This window comes from Vitis vinifera, chromosome 2 (genome assembly GCF_030704535.1).
Source record: "Vitis vinifera cultivar Pinot Noir 40024 chromosome 2, ASM3070453v1".
Lineage (NCBI taxonomy): Eukaryota > Viridiplantae > Streptophyta > Magnoliopsida > Vitales > Vitaceae > Vitis > Vitis vinifera.
In genome coordinates, this window is record NC_081806.1 from 18,244,726 (window position 1) to 18,263,825 (window position 19,100).

At 33.1% G+C, this 19,100-nt stretch overlaps 1 protein-coding gene and 1 pseudogene across 1 annotated transcript; one reads left to right on the forward strand and one right to left on the reverse strand.

Moving 5' to 3' along the window:
• Positions 1–7,459: 7,459 nt before the first annotated feature.
• On the reverse strand, positions 7,460–9,772 carry LOC100263045 (methanol O-anthraniloyltransferase). The gene is made up of 2 exons (XM_002265805.5): positions 9,254–9,772; positions 7,460–8,623 (listed from the first exon to the last, which is right to left on the reverse strand). Exons 1-2 carry the CDS (start codon positions 9,698–9,700, stop codon positions 7,715–7,717), a joined length of 1,356 nt encoding a protein of 451 aa, XP_002265841.1. The 5' UTR covers positions 9,701–9,772; the 3' UTR covers positions 7,460–7,714.
• A 5,327-nt stretch (positions 9,773–15,099) lies between these two features.
• Positions 15,100–18,326, forward strand: LOC100242620 (methanol O-anthraniloyltransferase-like; annotated as a pseudogene).
• The last annotated feature ends 774 nt before the right edge of the window (positions 18,327–19,100 follow it).

The following is a 19,100-nucleotide window of genomic DNA, read 5'->3' on the forward strand; positions in this document are numbered from 1 at the left end:
AAATGGTGTAGCAGAACGAAAACATCAACATATAGTTGAAACTGGGCTTACAATGTCATTTCATGCTAATATGCCCTATCTTTATGGGTAGAAGTTTTTTTCCACGACTCTGTATTTGATTAATCATTTACCACAATGTCATTTCATGTGTCTTGCAGAATGAAAGCTCATATCAAAAACGTCACAAAAGACATCCAGACTATAGTGGCTTGCAGGTATTGGGATGTCTATGTTTTCCTTCTCTTCAAAAACAAGGGGGTTCAAAATTTGTCACAAAAACATATCCTTGTGTTTTCATTGGATACAGTCCAATACACAAAGGATATCGTTGTTAGGAACCAAAAACAAAAATAGTATATATTTAAGGCATGTTGTATTTGATGAAGAAGCAGCATTTCCTTTTAAGCCCACTCAACTGCCGAAAATTCTCAAAAATTGAGTTTATCCGAATTTCCAAGTTTGGACAAATGGATTGGCAAAATTGATGACTCACACAAAATCCTTTCAAATAAGGAGATTTCTAGAAAGGAAAAACCAATAGCTTGATTTCTGACTTTACAAATTGTTGACTTTAATGTAGGTACCTCATTGTTCAAGGAAGATGCTGCTCTTAACCCTTTGGAGCAGCTAGATGAAACCATGGGAGTCCATAAGCTGTAAATTCAACCTCTCCTTTAAGAGAGACTGCTGATTCTCCACAAAATAATGTTTCAGTCCCGAATCCTCTAATCTCTGAAAGTCAAGCAAATCAGGATGTAATATTTCCATCATCCACTCCAGCAGATTCTCTCCCAAACATGGAAGGCATCTCCACACACCTTGACATCCATGACGTGAAATGCTCAGATTCAAGCTCTCACAATTCCCTTCGGCCAGTTCGACTTCGTACGACTCCTTACTATTTGAAAGATTATGCTACAGTTGCCACCAAGGGTCCCCACCCACATTTCCCCTCCGAACCGAAGACCCTTAGGGAAGCCTTGAAAGATCCTTGCTGGATAGCTGCTATGGAAGAGGAACTTGCTGCCCTCAACACTAATGATACTTGAGACTTAGTTCCAAGGCCGCTTAGTATTAATATTGTCGGCTCCAAGTGGATTTATCCCATTAAAACAAAGGAAGATGGAACCATAGATCCTTCAAGGCTCGTTTGGTTGCAAGGGGATTCACTCAAATTTCTAGAGTTGATTATGATGAAACCTTCAGTCCAGTAGTTTGACCAACAACCACTAGGTTAGTGATTGCTCTCTCCCTATCCTTCAAATGGAAGATAAGGCAACTTGATGTTAAAAATGCATTCTTGCATTGTAACCTCAAAGAAATTGTCTACATGGAGCAGCCACCAGGGTTTATTCATCCAACTAAGAAAGATCATGTTTGCTTACTTAAAAAATCACTCTATGGATTGAAATAGGCACCTCGTGCCTGGTTTGGTAGACTCTCTAAATATCTTCTGCACCTTGGTTTCCATTGCATCACATGTGATGCCTCTTTTTTTATATATTACATCCATTACTCTCATTTATGTAGATGATATTCTCCTTACAAGGAATAACGATGAGTTTCTCCAACATCTAATCTTGAGGCTGAGTCATGAGGTTATAATCAAGGATCTCAGATCATTGCACTATTTTCTTGGAATAGAAATGAAGCCATTTCCTAGTGGAGTGTACTTGTCTCAACACAAATACACACGACATTCTTCACAAAACAAAAATGTTGGAGAGTGCTCCCCTTGCTACACCAATGGCTGTAAAAGACATCTCTTCAAACTCAGAACCCGTTGATGCTACCAATCTTTATGCGTTGAGTGATGCAGATTGGGCTAGTTGCACCACAACAAGGAAGAGCATCACTAGTTTCTGCACATTCCTTGGTACCAATTGTATTTCTTGGTGTGCTAAGAAACAACCCACTATGTTCCACTCCAGCACTGAAGCCGAATATCGATCTATGGCCTCCACCATAACTGAGATAACAGGGCTCACATTTCTTCTTCAAGATATTGGTGTTCCCTTGGCACAACCCCCACATTCATTTTGTGATAATATCAGTGCCCTTTACATATCAGTTAACCCTTTGTTTCATTCAAGATCAAAGCACATTGAGCTCGACTACCACTTTGTCCGAGAAAAGGTTGCAGTGGGTCATCTTATCACATGACACATCCCTTCATCATCTTAGCTTGCTGATATCTTCACCAAGCCATTACCCAAGGCTACCTTTCAGATGTTCAGGGACAAACTGGGTGTTCAACCTCAACCACACACTAGTTTGAGGGGGCATGTTAAGAATCCAGCTCAAGAAGATTCTAATACATCTCAGGAGAATAAAATCTCCTAGCTATAGGCTGTAACTCTAGAGAATAAAATCACAGAGAATAAAATTTCCAAGTTGCAGGCTGCAAAGGAAGGAAAATAAATAAATATTGATTTCCTATTCTGTAAATACACACTTCCATATGTAAAATATACACCTTCTATATGTAAAATATATACTGTGTATATTAAGACCTGCTAGTCAATGAAAATAGCATCGACTTCATTTATTCTTTTCTAAACTTTCTTCAGAAAGCACAGGTTGTGTCATTTTTCTTTTCAAGAAAACAACCTTAACTCCCCATTGGATCATTTTTTAAATGACTTTGAAGGTGATATCAAAATATTCTACTCTTTTTTTTTCTCTCTCTCTTGCAACGTTTCAAGAGTGTTTTTCTAACATGAACTTCAAGACACCAAAATTAGAGAACAAGTAGACTAATGGAATCCCAAGTCCAAATGGAGGAGATTGGTAGCAATTGGGAGGCCTACTGCAATCAGGAAAGCATCGCATGGAACCCACATACCAAGAAGGCATAACAAAGTGGATTGTTATAGGGCATGCGTTAGCCATGCTCATGCGTACAACCAATGCGTGATAGTGCTATCCTATGTCCTTTCTTGACACTGACTGCATGTGATATATCCCCTCATTTTTCTTTGTATTTGTTTGATTTTTTATTTATTTATTTTTTTTTTGTAACCCACCTTGTTTTTTAAAAGTAAAAAGTACACTTTTTGTTTTAGTAAGTGGGAAAGCGCTTGGGGTCTAAGTTTTTTAGAATATTTTTGAGATTATTAGAGAACATTCTATACTACAAGAAATTTTTTATTATTTTATTGCTTTTAGATTTTTTTTTTCTCATGCATTTTATTTAAGTGGATTATTATTATAATAATTATTTTTGAGGCATGAAAAATAGAAAATAATTTTCTGTGACAGTTTTTTTTTTTTTTTTTTGCAAATTTTAATTGCTTAGTAGCTAAGACATGTCTAGATTTTGTTTACAATCCACGTAACTTGGTCTTGTTAATATATTTTGAGTGAGAATTATATTTTAGGTAGTATCTTATCATATTTAAGACAAGTCTATAACCATCAACATCAATATCAAGTTGAGAGTTTCATCTTTAAAACTAACCACTAACCAAATATAACTAGTTTATCAAGATGAAGCTCAATTTCTCTCCCACTCTAACTACTTTTATAGCCAACATCAAAATAAATTTAATAATAGAGGATCAAAGATTTAGCATATAGTAAGCTAATTCATGTTTGATTTGTATTACTTTGGGATTTCTTTAACTTTCAATCATTTGAAAGTAGATGAAGTCATATCTTTAAATTTTTATGGTTCCTCTATTTTCTTCTTGTTTTTATTTTGATATTTGATGTTATTCTAAATCCAAGACATTCTTTATCATTTTCTTACATATTCTTTTAGGTTTCCATGGTTTAATACTAGTTAGTATGCTCTCTGATACATAACATCTACGGGATGTAAGTCAAGTGTGAGTTTTTATATTGATCCTAAACTTACATATACTTTCCATAATCTTATTTCATAATTAATTCTAAAATGTGAATTATATTGACTCTAATCTTACACTTACTTCTCCTACTATTTATATTTGATTGTGAATTCTAAAATTCTTTATTATTACAACTCTAAAAGAATTCATTAAACAAATATACCTCAGTATTATCTTTGGGCTATTATTCCTCATAAGATATTGCTCACTATGTCCTTTTACTATTGCCATTTTAAATGTAATTAGTTATTTCTTTTTTTTTTCCTTGTCTTTTGATATTCTATGTAGATACTAGTACCATCTTCAAGTTTTAAAAAGTTGTGCTTATTTAGAGCATGACCATAGTAGGGAGAGTTCCATCGATGTAATCCTCAACCCGATTGACAATGGTTACATTCAGAAACTAATTTTTCTAGATGAGGTAATTGCCTTAATCCAATTTGATTGTGAGTGGTTGGCTAAGAGTTGGAAGAGATTGATGAATGAACTGAGCAGGGTAAGATGATTTGAATCAAAAACTGGTTTCTGGAAAATTTTGTTACATGTTTGGAATCTGTGGAGGAATTTCAATATTAGATGAGGGATTTGTAGCATAAGAGGCTCCAAGAGGGGTTGATGAAGATGAATCCATTTTGGATTGAAGCAACTCTGATACCAAATTGGATCTGGAAAAGATAGCACAAAGGAAAAGAATTCAAAAAATAAGATTGATGTGCTTAATGCTAAAAAGACTAATCTACTTGAGAAAGATTAAATAATTTAAAAGCGTATAAGTTTCCAACTAATTTAAATTTTTTCCTTATTTCAATGGAAAAATCAAACACTAGAAGTTTTTTTTTTTTTTTTATCATTTTTTTTAAGAACCAAACATAAAATTATACATATATATATATATACAAACAGGCCCATTACAATAGGATAGATCGTCTCAAGCCTCTTGATTATAGAATATATGTGTCATGCCAAAGACCCCCTCCAAGGACGTGACTATCATTTCAAACCTCAAGTTTGAAGACTCAAAGTGCAAATGACTCAAACAATTATCTTGTAACCGTAAGATCACTAATTACCAAATTCTTATTCAGAGTAGTAAAATGTACTATAATCCTCAAAATTTAACTTAAAAAAACTAACACATCAACCACTTTGCTATTGTCCTAACAACTTCAAACCGAAATGGTTCAAACAGTAACTAATTTCTAACATTTAAACACTGTCCAAAAATAAAGTTTAAACCAATGGCCTAATAATGACAAATTCCTAGCCTAACTATCACTCGCTTGAATTGAGAGTACTTGAAAAAAATTATCAATGGATGAGAGTGAAATTAACTCATAAAGTTATTGTTCCCATAAATATTTTTATATGTTTAACTACAACTCAATTGCAATTAGTATAGAAGGTTTTTCTAAGTTGAGTGGTTATGCCTCATGCAAGGTTCTATTTATCTAAATTATAGAATTTGAGTCCTAAAAGTTGGTCAAGATAGACAAACTCCTATGACACCAAGCCCTTTGTATATTTTCTCCCTTGTTCTAATTTTTTTATCTAGTCAAGTGTTTTGATTGACTATAGATGAGAGAAGGGAGTTCAAGTTTAATATTCTACTAGGCTTGCTTCGTTGGTGTTTATACAAGAGAGAGCTCTTCTTTTCTCTACACTCACAACATAAAAATGCGTACCTTTCTGTAGAGGTGTACAGGTACAAACACAAACAACTCTCTTTCTTTGTCTCTCTCTCCACGTCTTGAGTAAGACTTTGGATTTTGGATGTTAGGTGTATGCTCATGTAACATTCACTACCATGGGATTCTTTTTTCACTACATCATAAGGGTATCATGAGAGTACTAAGATATGCCTAGATCTAGGTCTTTCACTATTTCAACATTAGCTTTAAAGCACAGGTTGTATCATTTTTTTTTTCAAGAAAACAACCTTAACTCCCCATTGGATCATATTTTAAATGAATTTGAAGGTGATATCAAAATACTCTACTCATCTTAAGCTTTTTTTTATGTAATATTTTATCAACATTTTAGGTAAAATTAATGAAAAAAAATGATTTTTTTTTTCTCTTGCTTTATCAGTATCCATCTTAGGAAAGAGTGTTTTTCTAACATGAACTTCAAGACACCAAAATTAGAAAACAAGTAGGTAGACTAATGGAATCCCCAGAACAAAAAGAGGAGATTGGTTGCAATTGGGAGGCCTACAACAATCAGTAGAGCATCGCATGGAACCCACATACCAAGAAGGCATAACAACGTGGATTGCTATAGGGCATGCGTTAGCCTTGCTTGTGTGCACAACCAATGCGTGATAGTGCTATAGTATGTCCTTTCTTGACACCAACTGCAAGTGATATATCCCCTAGTTTTTCTTTGTATTGGAAGATTTTTTTTTCAATTTTTGTGTAGCCCACCTTGTATTTTAAAAGTAAAAAAGTACACTTTTTTATAGTAAGTGGGAAAGCACTTGGGGTTTATTGACCATGTTTTTTGGACAAAAATGTTTCAAAATATTTTTTTTTTATGTGATGACCTCTCATATCTTTCCGTGATTACTTAGATTTTTTTTAATTAATTTCTTAATTATATAAATTTGTGTTTCAACAAAAAAAAAAAAAAAAAAAAAAAAATCACAAGAAAATTATTGTCTAAGGTGGTGTTTGATTTTTGGCTTAATAGAAAAATCAAAATATTTGATTTTTTTTTATTCAGTTAAAAGTAACCTATTGATATCAACTAATATGATTAAAGTGAACTTATTAGTAATAAATTACCAAAATTCTCCATTGGTTGCCTGCTTTCATAAGTTTCACCATGTTGAGCACTTCTGTTAACAATGTATTAGAAATTTTTTAATATATTCACATTTATCGAAAAACATATATGATTTGAGACTTTATGAAAATAACACATGTAATACAAGTTTATTTAATATAATTGGGCTCATATTACAAACATTCCCTATATCATTTTTTGAAAATAAATATATTTAATCTCTATCCTTTATTTACATTCAAGTTCATTCCTTTTATTAAATATTTTTAGGTATACTTGATTTTGGGAATAAGCATGGGTATGAAGGGTTCAAAAGCCCCCTTATTTCTTTAGCTAAGAGACTAATTAATTATATAATTTTTTGTATTAGTGGTTCACTTTATTACTACTTTTCGGGACATTTGTCATAATTTAATATATGGATTTTTGTATGAAAAGGCAAATTTCTAGTTAAAACTTTTTTGTTAGCTTAATTACTACTTCTTGTGTCAAGCCTTCGTACTGCACATGTCAAATGATCGTGGTGTCCTAACCTTTGGGTTTGGGTCATCACATCATTAGCTCGCATTTCCATGAGAAGGGATATGATAAATTAGCAATGATGTTTCATTTTAACGTGCCTTCAAATTTTTAGGTTGATGTTTTTCTTGTTGTACTAAATCTCATCAACAAGATATAAAGTTAATATTTCTCAAAAGGTATAGCAAACACAAATTCACCAAGAAGACCTACCCTTTTGTCTTCAAAAGAGATAAATGCTTGCATACATCCCCAAACAAATAGAGTTTATCAAGACATGTTTTCACTTGCAAACACTAATGCTATGCATGGAAATCCATAGCTCAGTTCCTTTCCTAAGAAGATGAATGGCTCACACCACTGGCCGAAATAAGCATTCAACAGCACTCGAGCCTTCAAGCCAAATACAGTGTCATAGACTGATACATTGCCTACTATTGATATAACACCTAGCACTAGTAATCTCCACCCTGCTACATTTAAATTGTGAACTTTTTTAAAGAGATCCTAAGCTAAATTAAACTGCTTGATTCTTAAAATCCGTGTAGATTCTCTTTAATTTAGAGCATGGATGTAATAAGTCTAACAGGCTCTGCCTCTTTTGTCATTCTCTTTAGCTCCTGTTCAAACCTTTCCATGACTGGCGGAGGCAGGCAAATAGGTATAACATTTCCTTCTTCTCCTTTGCTGTTCCTGAACCTCGTACAGAAGCTAATAATAGATAAAGCCCTAGCAAGCCCACCATAGACTGGCTTCCCCCACCCGAAGTTTACCTCTCCAAACCCGGCACGTGTGACATCTGAAACAAAATAGTTCCCCGGCTGCGTAAATGAGGGCCGGCCCTTGATGACCATCAGATCTGCCACTGATTTTATGTACTCTTGGCTCATTTCCGCCTTGGCTTTCTTCAGTAACCTTATCGCATATTCCAATGGGTTTTTACATAGCATTCCAGCCTTAGTAATTGAAGCTGGATACACAAAAGCATTTCCATAGTATCCTGGTGGCAGATCAAAACCGCGCTTGCCTCGCATATTGATTAAGCATGAAATGCGAACAACCTCATCAGGGTCTACTGCAAATGCAATTGTGCGGCATCTCCATACATATGCTGTTAGAACCTCAAACGTCGAGCAGGCACCGAGGCTTGCAGGAAGTCGGTTCCTAAGTGCTCTTATCTCCTTGGGGCCAAAGAAGAATGACCGATGAACCAAATTATTTTCGTCCATGGCCATTAGTGTGCCCTTGTTGTTGGTTACCTCCTCGTATTCATGATGTATACGGGTTATTCGTGGCGGATTTCGGGCATTTAACAGCTCTCTTTCCCATATGGGCAGCAGAGATGGCACAGACAGACCTTGAGCCATCTCGCTTATGGCGTTGAGGAATTGGATCAAGCCAAGAGCATCACTCATTGTGTGGTTTAGGCGCAATGCAAATATAAATCCTCCACACCTCAATCGGGTCACCTGCATTGTACCAAGATTTCTTTATCAATATATGCTTTAGCAACATCGAATGATTTGTCAGATTAAACTTAATATTTATTACTTAATAACTTAAGTTTATTAAGTTAAATTATTGTTAAGTTGTTAACTTAAAACTTATTATCTAAATATTAGGTTATTTGGTCAAATTTATTCTAAATCATCAAATTGAGTCAATTAACATATTTACCCTTATTAATTTTGATTAATATTTATTGTGATTGACTTTAATTTATATTTATTTTCATTAATTTTAAATAATAAATATATTTATAAAACATTCATATTTATGTTACCGGAGATATATGAAAATAACCATAAAATATTTATTTAAAAAATGGTTTCAAAAAGTTATTTTTAGTATTTCAAAAAACTAACTGTTTTGACTTTTTCTATTCAATTAAAAAATTAAAAGATAAGTAATAAGTAAAAAAAGTCAAAAACAAATAGTTTAAAATGTGAAAGTAAATTACATTTAATATTAAGTTAAAAAAAAATACCACTTGAGTTAACTATTTTAATTTAATATTTAAAATTATTTAAATAAAAATAACTTCAAGTTACAAGATTAAGTTATTTTATCAAATATAATTGATGATGGAGAATATTTACCTGAATTAAGATAAGAGGAGAACCAAGAATTCCCCCGGAGCCAGGGACATCATACAGAAGCTCCTCGAAGCAGGGACACATTGGTTGAATTGCATCACCAAGATTCTCAAGTGTGGTATCGGCATCGGCTTCAATGAACAAGACCCCTTCACCGGTGCAGTCCACCATGAGTTTTCTATTATCCCCTTCAATCAGCCTGCCTGCAAATGGGTAGTAGTATACAAGCGCCTTACCTAGAGCTTCTCTAATGACCTTTACAGGGTCTTTTCCTTTCATTAAAGGATTGTTCGGGTAAAACATTATCACAGGAATTTGAAAGCGAAGGCCTTCTTGATCATCTATATCAGAAAGCTGCTTCACCTCTCGTGGGGTAGGGTTTGTAGGCCGAACAAACTCTGGAGCACACCGTTTAACCGAGAATACTAGAGGAGACCATGATGATGCCATGTCCTTCCAGGCAAGGAGCTTGTTGATAGAATGTAGAAACAATGATAAAAGAAAATTGAAGGAGTTTATGTGATGGTTTGCTTTGAGAAGGTAGCTGATATTTATAGTCTAATGCTGCACTCCAATAATGTGGCACAATATATGGGTTATTTTTCCAAAAAAAAAAAAAAAGGATATTTTTATGAAAACGAGATCAAAAAAGGATAAAGGGTTAGATTTTCAAAAATGGGTTCCCAATGACCCTTTTAATCAAATAACTCTTTAGATAATATGTAAAATTTTGGGTGTATGATCTTTCGTTGGACAAAGTTCTAATGCCATTGTTGAAATATTAATTTCCCTAAAAGTTTAAGCTTATAGAGTTGAGTTAATAATATATATCATGCTCTTTTGGTATCTTTTAAACATGTTTTAAAACTTTTGTTCAAAATAATATTTCTCTTTTTTCTATTCAAAATTTATCGTCTCAAATGTAGTTTTATTACAATTCTAAAACCACATCGCATTTTCAAAATTTACGGTCTCTTTTGGTTAATTTGAACAAGATTATGAAATTATGGGTTTTTTTTTTTTTTTGATAAATTGAAAAAAAAAAGAAAGAAAGAAAGAAAAACTCAAATGAGCTATGAGAAAATGACCATTTTGACTCAAAATTCCACGTGGACCACGGGATAAGGTGGCTGCGTGTGAAACTATGTGGTCTGTATTCGATGATGTTTGATATCATGGTGTAGGACTTGTCAGCGATCCGCACCAAGATATCAACCATACACCTGCCATGCATTAATTGATTAAGAAGGTTCCCATTCAAAAACCACAAAAAATAGAGTGGTTGTTGATGTTGAGTTATCATCTGACTTAAGTTAAAATAGTTTTAAAATATTTTTTAATATTAGTTACAAAGTTATTAATATTTTAGGTCATTTTTTATATTCATTTTATCTTCTTTCTATTTTTCATCCAAAAAGTATTTTTTAAAATTGAAATATTTTTTTTTCAACTTTTCCATTCTATTTTTGAAAAAGCAAACATACATTTTCCGTTGTATCCAAATATAAAATAAAAAAAAAAATCATTTTCCTTAAAGAAAAAATCATTGCATCCAAACATACAAACGTGTACTAGTTGTATGCTGTGTCCTGAATTACCTTACTTTCTTAAAAGAACATGTGAAACATTCACTTGCTGCATAATAGTGTAAAGCACGACAAAACGTGTACAAGTTGTATGCTGTGGCCTGAATTTCCTTACTTTCTTAAAAGAACATGTGAAACACAACAAACATTTTGTCCTTATGAATCAACGCATTCAATTCCTTTTTTTCAAATATTTTTGTTTTATGAATCAACGCATTATGAATAGTATGAAAAACTTCAAACCAAATGTTACAACCAATCCATAAGTAGTATTATTCACGTGGAATGTGTTGTCCATGCTAACATTTATTATAGAATATATGTGTCATGCCAAAGACCCCTCTAAGGGAGTGACTATCATTTTAAACCTCAAACTCGAAAACTCAAATGACAAATAACTCAAACAATTATCTTGTAACTAGAAGATCACTAATTACCAAATTCTTACTCTGAGTATAATCCTCAAATTTAACTTAAAAAAACTAACACATCAACCACTTTGCTATTGTCCTAACAACTTCAAACCGAAATGGTTCAAACAGTAATTAATTTCTAACATTTAAACACTGTCCAAAAATAAAGTTTAAACCAAAGCCCTAATAAAGACAAATTCCTAGCCTAATTATCACTCCTCGCCTGAATTGAAAGTATTTGAAAAAAAATTATCAATGGAAGATAATGAGTTCAAACCCAATAAGAAATATTAATATAGTTTCATGAATAAAACATTTTCAACTATGATTACAAATAGGAGGTATAATGTACATTTTTTTTTTATATAAAAACTTTGAATTCAAACATGCTAAAGCATCCAAAACTTTTCAACCAAACATTTTCATATTTATGTAAATAACAATTTTATATTAAATCTAAATGAAATGCATTCAAAATATTTTTACTCTAATTATCAAATAACAAATGTTGTTTGATTAGGTGAGACGTTGTTGCCCAATTAGGCGAAACTTTACAAATGGGAGGCTACCCTTAAATTTGTTCTTTTTATGGTGGATGGAACCAAACATTACTAATACTAATAGCCTCTACCCTAATCCCTAGAGGATGGAGTTTAAAACAATTACATTCCACACCAAGAAATATAAAGGTCGAATAATTATTACCTGTTGATTAAGGCCAAAAAGGTCAATAATAATAACCCATTGATTATGGCAAGAAATGTCAACAATATAACCCGTTGACTAAAACCAAATAAACCAAAGTCAAACATTTTGTTTCATTTATTAAAACTTACAAAAACATTATATCTTCATTTTTTTATTATAAACAAAAGAAAATGTTCTTACATATTTTTCATGCAAAATATAATTCATTAATGCATCAAAACAAAAATAATATTTTACATAATATAAAAAAAAAAATTTCTCTTAGAAAATCTATATTAATTTCTGCTACCTCAAAAAGCACTCAAAACCCTTAAAAAAATTATTGTTGAAGAATCTAATTTTCACCTAAAAATAACATAAGAAATAACAACTATTACTACTACCTATTTTATCTGAAATTATAAGTTTGACAATTTAAATAATTTTCTATGTTAATATTATTACCAATATTTTTATTTTCAACTTCTGAATCAATAACAATTTAATAAACGAGTTTACAAATTTTCATAAAAGTTGCTTCATTTCCAAAATCCATTCCCAAGAGTATATATATAATATATATGTATATATATCTTCTTTATTTTTTTGTCCTTCTCATATTTTTTTTCTTTTCTTTTCCCATCTCCTAGTTTCCACATAGAACTCGCCATCTCTTCAATCTTTACACACAACACTACACATACCACACTTTCTCTCCACGTATCAAATGCACCATTTTTTTTTTCTTTCCACTAAACAAAGGATATCACTCTTTAGACCTAGATTATGTTTTGGATTCTTAATTAGAAATAATACAATATCTGCAGGGAATTATGGTACCTTTAAGGTGACACAAAATTTTCGGAATGCATAAACTAGGGTATGCATCCCATAGGCGGATGGTTGAATTCAACTTCATCTTGTTTCTGACATCCTCGTTGGTAATATTTAACAGCTCTTCAGTCATGGTTTTGGAGGTACAAGTACAAAGTTTTTGAAGATGTAAATTGGGATTAGTGCCACACTTTGAGATGTTTCCTAAGCAATCCTTGAGAACACTTATATAACTCACTATATTTGAAGTTGTTAAATCAACCTTCCTAAACCAAGTTAGCAATGCTACATGACACAAAAACTAAAAATAATTAAAGAAGGAACACTAGTCCCTTTGACAATTGTTTCGTTTCTTTTCTTTGAAACAAAAAAAAATAGGAAAACAAGTTTGATAATCAGAAAATTGTTTTCTATTTTTTGTTAAAAATAATTTTAAGTTCAAATGTTTATTTGATTGATACAAAAATTTACCCAACCAAAGTGGTCCAAAACACCTTATTAGTAAATAGGTAAAATTTTGTGTTGTATAATGAAAACTTAATTTATTTATATATTTAAAAATAATAATTATGTTTATTTTTATAATTCATTTTAAATAAAATATTATTAAGCATTATCATTTTTTTAAATATTATTATCATTCTTTTGTATGATTTGGTTTTTATAATATATTATCTGCATTCATATCTTACCAAAATTATCATTACAATATTCATTTAAAAAAAGTATTATTCATTTATTTTGTATTTTATTTTATAATATAATATTATTTTAAAGCAAAATGTGAGTTATAAACATAATATAATTCATTGTTAAAATTTTTTAAATATTAGTATTTTTAAATGAAAATATGATATTAATATTAATTTAGAAAGTTAATAAATAAAAAATATCTAGAATGTGGGCTCCTCTTCATTTAAATCTCCATGTCATGTTAGCATCAACATGCACCAGCACATGAGATTCCCAATTGACTCGTTGAGATGGGTTTTAAATTGGTGCCACGTGTCGAAAAAAAAAGTTGATAAGACTTTATTATAGAATGGAGAAGAAAATTATTTTGTTAAAAAAAAAGGGTTGAGACTTGTTTTAAATGATCACGTGTGCCTTTTAGGGAAAATAGTTAATGACATGAGCTTATGGAATTTTGACAAAAAAGGAAATGAGTATAAAGGTGATTTTGACATTTATTATAAAAGTTAGAATTTTTTTTTTTCAAATTTATATTTGTATCAACCTAATTTAATTTCTTTAGGTATCTACCTAGTTTATGATTTTTTAAGACAATAGTATCCATTAGTGAAAGACCAAAACACCATTTCAAATTAATGTGTATTCATCTTTTTATTTCTTTTTTATTTCTTTTTGGCCTGCCATTTCTTCTTTTCATTTTCTTAGGAATCCTAATAAAATACTTTTTTTAAATTTGTGAATGAATAATTAAATAATCATCTTTGATGATGCTAGAAATGCACACTTATGATATATATATATATATATATATATATATTCATTTTTTAGCACTTGAAAATGCAGGAATCGAGAAAAATGTTTGTAATTTTAGGGTTGGATGGTTTTTAAAACATGTAATATTATACCTCCGGGCATCTTTAAGGGTGTTCAACCTTATAGTTTTTAATATCATTAAAAATGTCTAGCCTTTCAGGTATGGAATCCCCCCATCACTCTTTTTTTTTTTCACTTTTTCAAAAGTCTTCACCTCTAAATCACTTTTTAATAATTCCTAAATGTTCCCTGACTATTTTTATAATAAATATTTGTTTATAGTTATATAAATAATTAAGAGCCCTTAAAATACATTTACATAAAACATACATACTTGTAATGTATGAATATAAACGAAAATCTATAAGAGAGGTTGCTTAATTCAAACACCTTTTTGATGACAAACAAACTTAGGAGAATAAGTTTTTACCTTAGAATTTTGTTGAAGAGTAGAAAATAAAAAAGGTGTGGTGTAGAAGAAAAGAATGGTGAAGACACTTTGGTGGATGCATTAAGATGGTGGGTGGATTTGCAAATAGCTTTTCCCTTATTAGTATCTTTGGGCGCTTCATATGACATTTTTTATCTCAAGTTTACACTACTCTATTTATTTATCCCCCATTAGTGTAATCCAATTTAAGTAAAATGATAACATGCTATCAGAACTTCGTCTGACGAAAGGTACGCCCAAATTTCTACCTATAATCTAAACCGTGTTGTAGCCTGGAGAGAAAAATACAAGTGAAACACACTTAAAGTTCTACCTCTCATCTGCACCGTGTCATAGGCTGAGCAAGATGGTCGGCCACGTTATTGGAGTGCAGCATTAGACTATAAATATATAGCTACCTTCTTCTCAAAGCAAACCATCACATAAACTCCTGCAATTTTCTCTTATCATTGTTTCTATATTCTATCAACAAACTCCTTGCCTGGAAGGACATGGCATCATCGTCGTCTCCTCTAGTATTCTCGGTTAACCGGTGTGATCCACAGATTGTTCGGCCTGCAAACCCTACCTGCGAGAGGTGAAGCAGCTTTCTGATATAGATGATCAAGAAGGCCTGCCTTCGCATTCAAATTCCTGGGACAATGTTTTACCGAAACAATCCTTTAATGGAAGGAAAAGACCCTGTAAAGGTCATTAGAGAAGCTCTAGGTAAGGCGCTTGTATACTACCATCCATTTGCAGGCAGGCTGATTGAAGGGGATAACAGAAAACTCATGGTGGACTGCACCGGTGAAGGGGTCTTGTTCATTGAAGCCGATGCGGATACAACACTTGAGAATCTTGGTGATGCAATTCAGCCAATGTGTCCCTACTTTGAGGAGCTTCTGTATGATGTCCCTGGCTCCAGGGGAATTCTTGGTTCCCCTCTTATCTTAATTCAGGTAAATCATTAACATTAAACATGTTTAGTAAAATAACTCAATATAACAACTTAAAGTCATTTTTAATTCCAAGTATTAAGTTGAAATAATTCATTTAAGTGATTTTTTTTTAACTTAAAACCGAATATAATTTACTTTCACGTTTTAGATGATTTATTTTTTTATTTTATTTTATTTTATTTTTTTACTTATTACTTATTTTTTAAATAAAAAAAATTACAGAATAAAAAAATCAAAATATTTGATTTTTTGTTAAATGTTAAAAATAAATTTTTGAGACCACATAGGGAGAGTATATTTTAGAATTATGATTCAACATGTGTGATCTATTTTTTTTAATAAATATTTTATGTATCTACGATACAATAAATATGAATATTTTATATATAAATTTATTATTTAAAATTAATGAAAATAAATATGAGTTAAAATCAATGCAAATAAATATTAATTAAAATTAATAAAGGTAAATATATCAATTTGAGGATTTAGAATAAGTTTAGATAACCCTACCAAACAATCTACTACTTAACCTAAAAAATAGATAATTCGTTTTATGTTAGCAATTTAAAAATAATTTAACTTAAAATGAGTTTTAAGTTATTAATGTGACATCCCACATCGGATAGGGGGATACTTCCCGACGCTACATAAGTATGGACTGCTTGTAACCCTGTAAGCGCTTTTTAAAGCTGTGAGGGCCCCCTTGGGCCCAAAGCGGACAATATCTACATGGTTGGGTGCGGGTCGTTACAAATGGTATCAGAACCAATCTCCGACCTCGGTGTGGGGGTTAGTTTGGCCCTTAGGGGTGTTTGTCTGTTTGACCCCGCAATCCCGTGGGACACAACAAGGACGTTGTGTCTGCATGGGAGGATGTTTGTGACATCCCACATCGGATATGTGATGTCCTACATCGGATATGGGAGGAAGTTCATAGCGCTATATATGTAGAGGCTCCTCTTAACCAAGTAGACATGTTTTAAAGCCATGAGGGCCTCTTTGGGTCCAAAGTGGACAATATCTACACGGTTGGGAGTGGGTCGTTACAAATGGTATTAGAGTTTATCCCCGACCCCGGTGTGGGAGTTTGTTTGGCCCCGCAATCCCATGGGACACAACGAGGACGTTGTGTCTGCATGGGGGATGTTTGTGATGTCCCACATCGGATAAGAGAGAATGTTCCTGGTGCTATATATGTAGAGGTTCTTCTTAACCTTGTAGACGCGTTTTAAAGCCGTGAGGACCCCTTTGGGTCTAAAGTGGACAATATCTACATGGTTGGGTGCGGTTCGTTACAAATGGTATGAAAGCCGATCCTCGACCCCGGTGTGGGGGTTTGTTTGGCCCCGTAAATGGTGTTTGTCTGTTTGGCCCCGCAATCTCATGGGACACAACGAGGACGTTGTGTCTGCATGGGGGGGTATTTGTGATGTCCTACATCGGATAGGGGAGGAAGTTCCTGATGCTATATATGTAGAGGCTCCTCTTAACCAAGTAGACACGTTTTAAAGTCATGAGGGCCTCTTTGGGTCCAAAGCGGACCATATCTACACGATTGGGAGCGGGTCGTTACAAGATAGGGGGGAAAGTTCCTGACGCTATATAAATACAGACTCCTCATAACCTTGTAAACGCGTTTTAAAGTCTTGAGGACCCCCTTGGGCCCAAAGCAGACAATATCTAAATGGTTGGGTGCGGTAGTTACAATTAAATAATAAGTATTAACTTTCATTACAAAAATCATTGGATGTTGCTTAAGCATATATTGATAAAGACTACTTTGTAAAATGCAAGTGATCCGATTGAGGTGCGGAGGATTTATATTTGCACTGCGTCTAAACCACACAATGTCTGATGCACTTGGTTTGATCCAATTCCTCAACACCATAGGCGAGATGGCTCAAGGTCTTTCTGTGCCATCTCTGCTGCCCATATGGCAAAGAGAGCTGTTAAAGGCCCGAAATCCACCACGAATAATCCGTATACATCATGAATTCGAGAAGGTAACCAACACCAAGGGCACACTAATGGCCATGGACGAAAATAATTTGGTTCATCGATCATTCTTCTTTGGCCCTGAGGAGATAAGAGCACTTAAGAACCAACTTCCGGCAAACCTCAGTGCCTGCTCAACGTTTGAGGTACTAATGGCGTGTGTATGGAGATGCCGCACAATTGCATTTGCAGTAGACCCTGATGAGGTTGTTCGCATTAGGATACTATGGAAATGCTTTTGTGACTCCAACTTCAATTACTAAGGCTGGAATGCTATGTAAAAATCCATTGGAATTTGCGATAAGGTTAGTGAAGAAAGCCAAGGTGGAAATGAGCCAGGATTACATTAAATCAGTGGCAGATCTTATGGTCATCAAGGGTCGGCCCTTATTTACACAGCTAGGGAACTATATTGTTTCAGATGTCACGCGTGCAGGGTTTGAAGAGGTCGATTTCGGGTGGGGGAAGCCAGTCTATGGTGGGGTTGCTAGGGCTTTACCTATTATTAACTTCCGTATGTGGTTCAGGAACAGCAAAGGAGAATAAGGGAATGTTATACCTATATGCCTGCCTCCGCCAGTCATGGAAAGGTTTGAACAAGAGCTAAAGAGAATGACAAAAGAGGCAGAGCTTGTTAGACTTATTACATCCATGCTCTAAATTAGAATCTACATGGCTTTTAAGAATTAAGCAGTTTAATTTAGCTTAGGATCTCTTCAAAAAAGTTCTCAATTTAAATGTGGCACGGTGGAGATTACTAGTGATAGGTGTTATATCAATAGTAGGCATTGTATCAACTTATGACACTGTTTTTGGCTTGAAGGCTTGAGTGTTTTGAATGCTTATTTTGGTCAGTAGTGTGAGCCATTCATCCTTTTAGGAAAGGAAATGAGCTATGGATTGCATTAGTGTTTGCAAGTAGAAATATGTCGTGATAAACTCTATTTGTTTGGGGATGCATGCAAGCATTTATATCTCTTTTGAAGAGAGCTATAGGCTAGGAAGACAAAAGGGTAGGTCTTCTTGGTGAATTTGTGTTTGCTATACCTTTTGAGAAATATTAACTTTTAATGTAGTGTCAAAGTTCAAAGTTGTGGAAGGTATCTTGTTGATAAAATATGGTGCAACAAGAAAAGCATCAACGTAAAATTTGAAGCCAAGTTAGCGTGAAACATCATTGCTAATTTATCATAACCCTTCCCATGGAAATGCAAGCTAATGATGAGACAACCCAAACCCAAAGGTTAGGACACTACGATCATTTCACATGTGAAGTCTGAAGGCTTGACATGAGAAGTAGTAATTAAGCTAACAAAAAAGTTTTAGTAGAAATTTATCTTTTCATACCAAAATCCATAAATTAAATTATGACAAATCTCCCAAAAAGTAGTAGTAAAGTAAACCATTAATACAAAAAATATCCAATTATATTAG

Coding starts and splice junctions, on each gene's coding strand:
- LOC100263045 (XM_002265805.5), bottom strand. CDS start 9,700: ATGGCATCATCATGGTCTCCTCTAGTATTCTCGGTTAAACGGTGTGCT. Junction 8,624..9,253: donor CTCCTCTTATCTTAATTCAG/GTAAATATTCTC, acceptor GGTACAATGCAG/GTGACCCGATTGAGGTGTGG.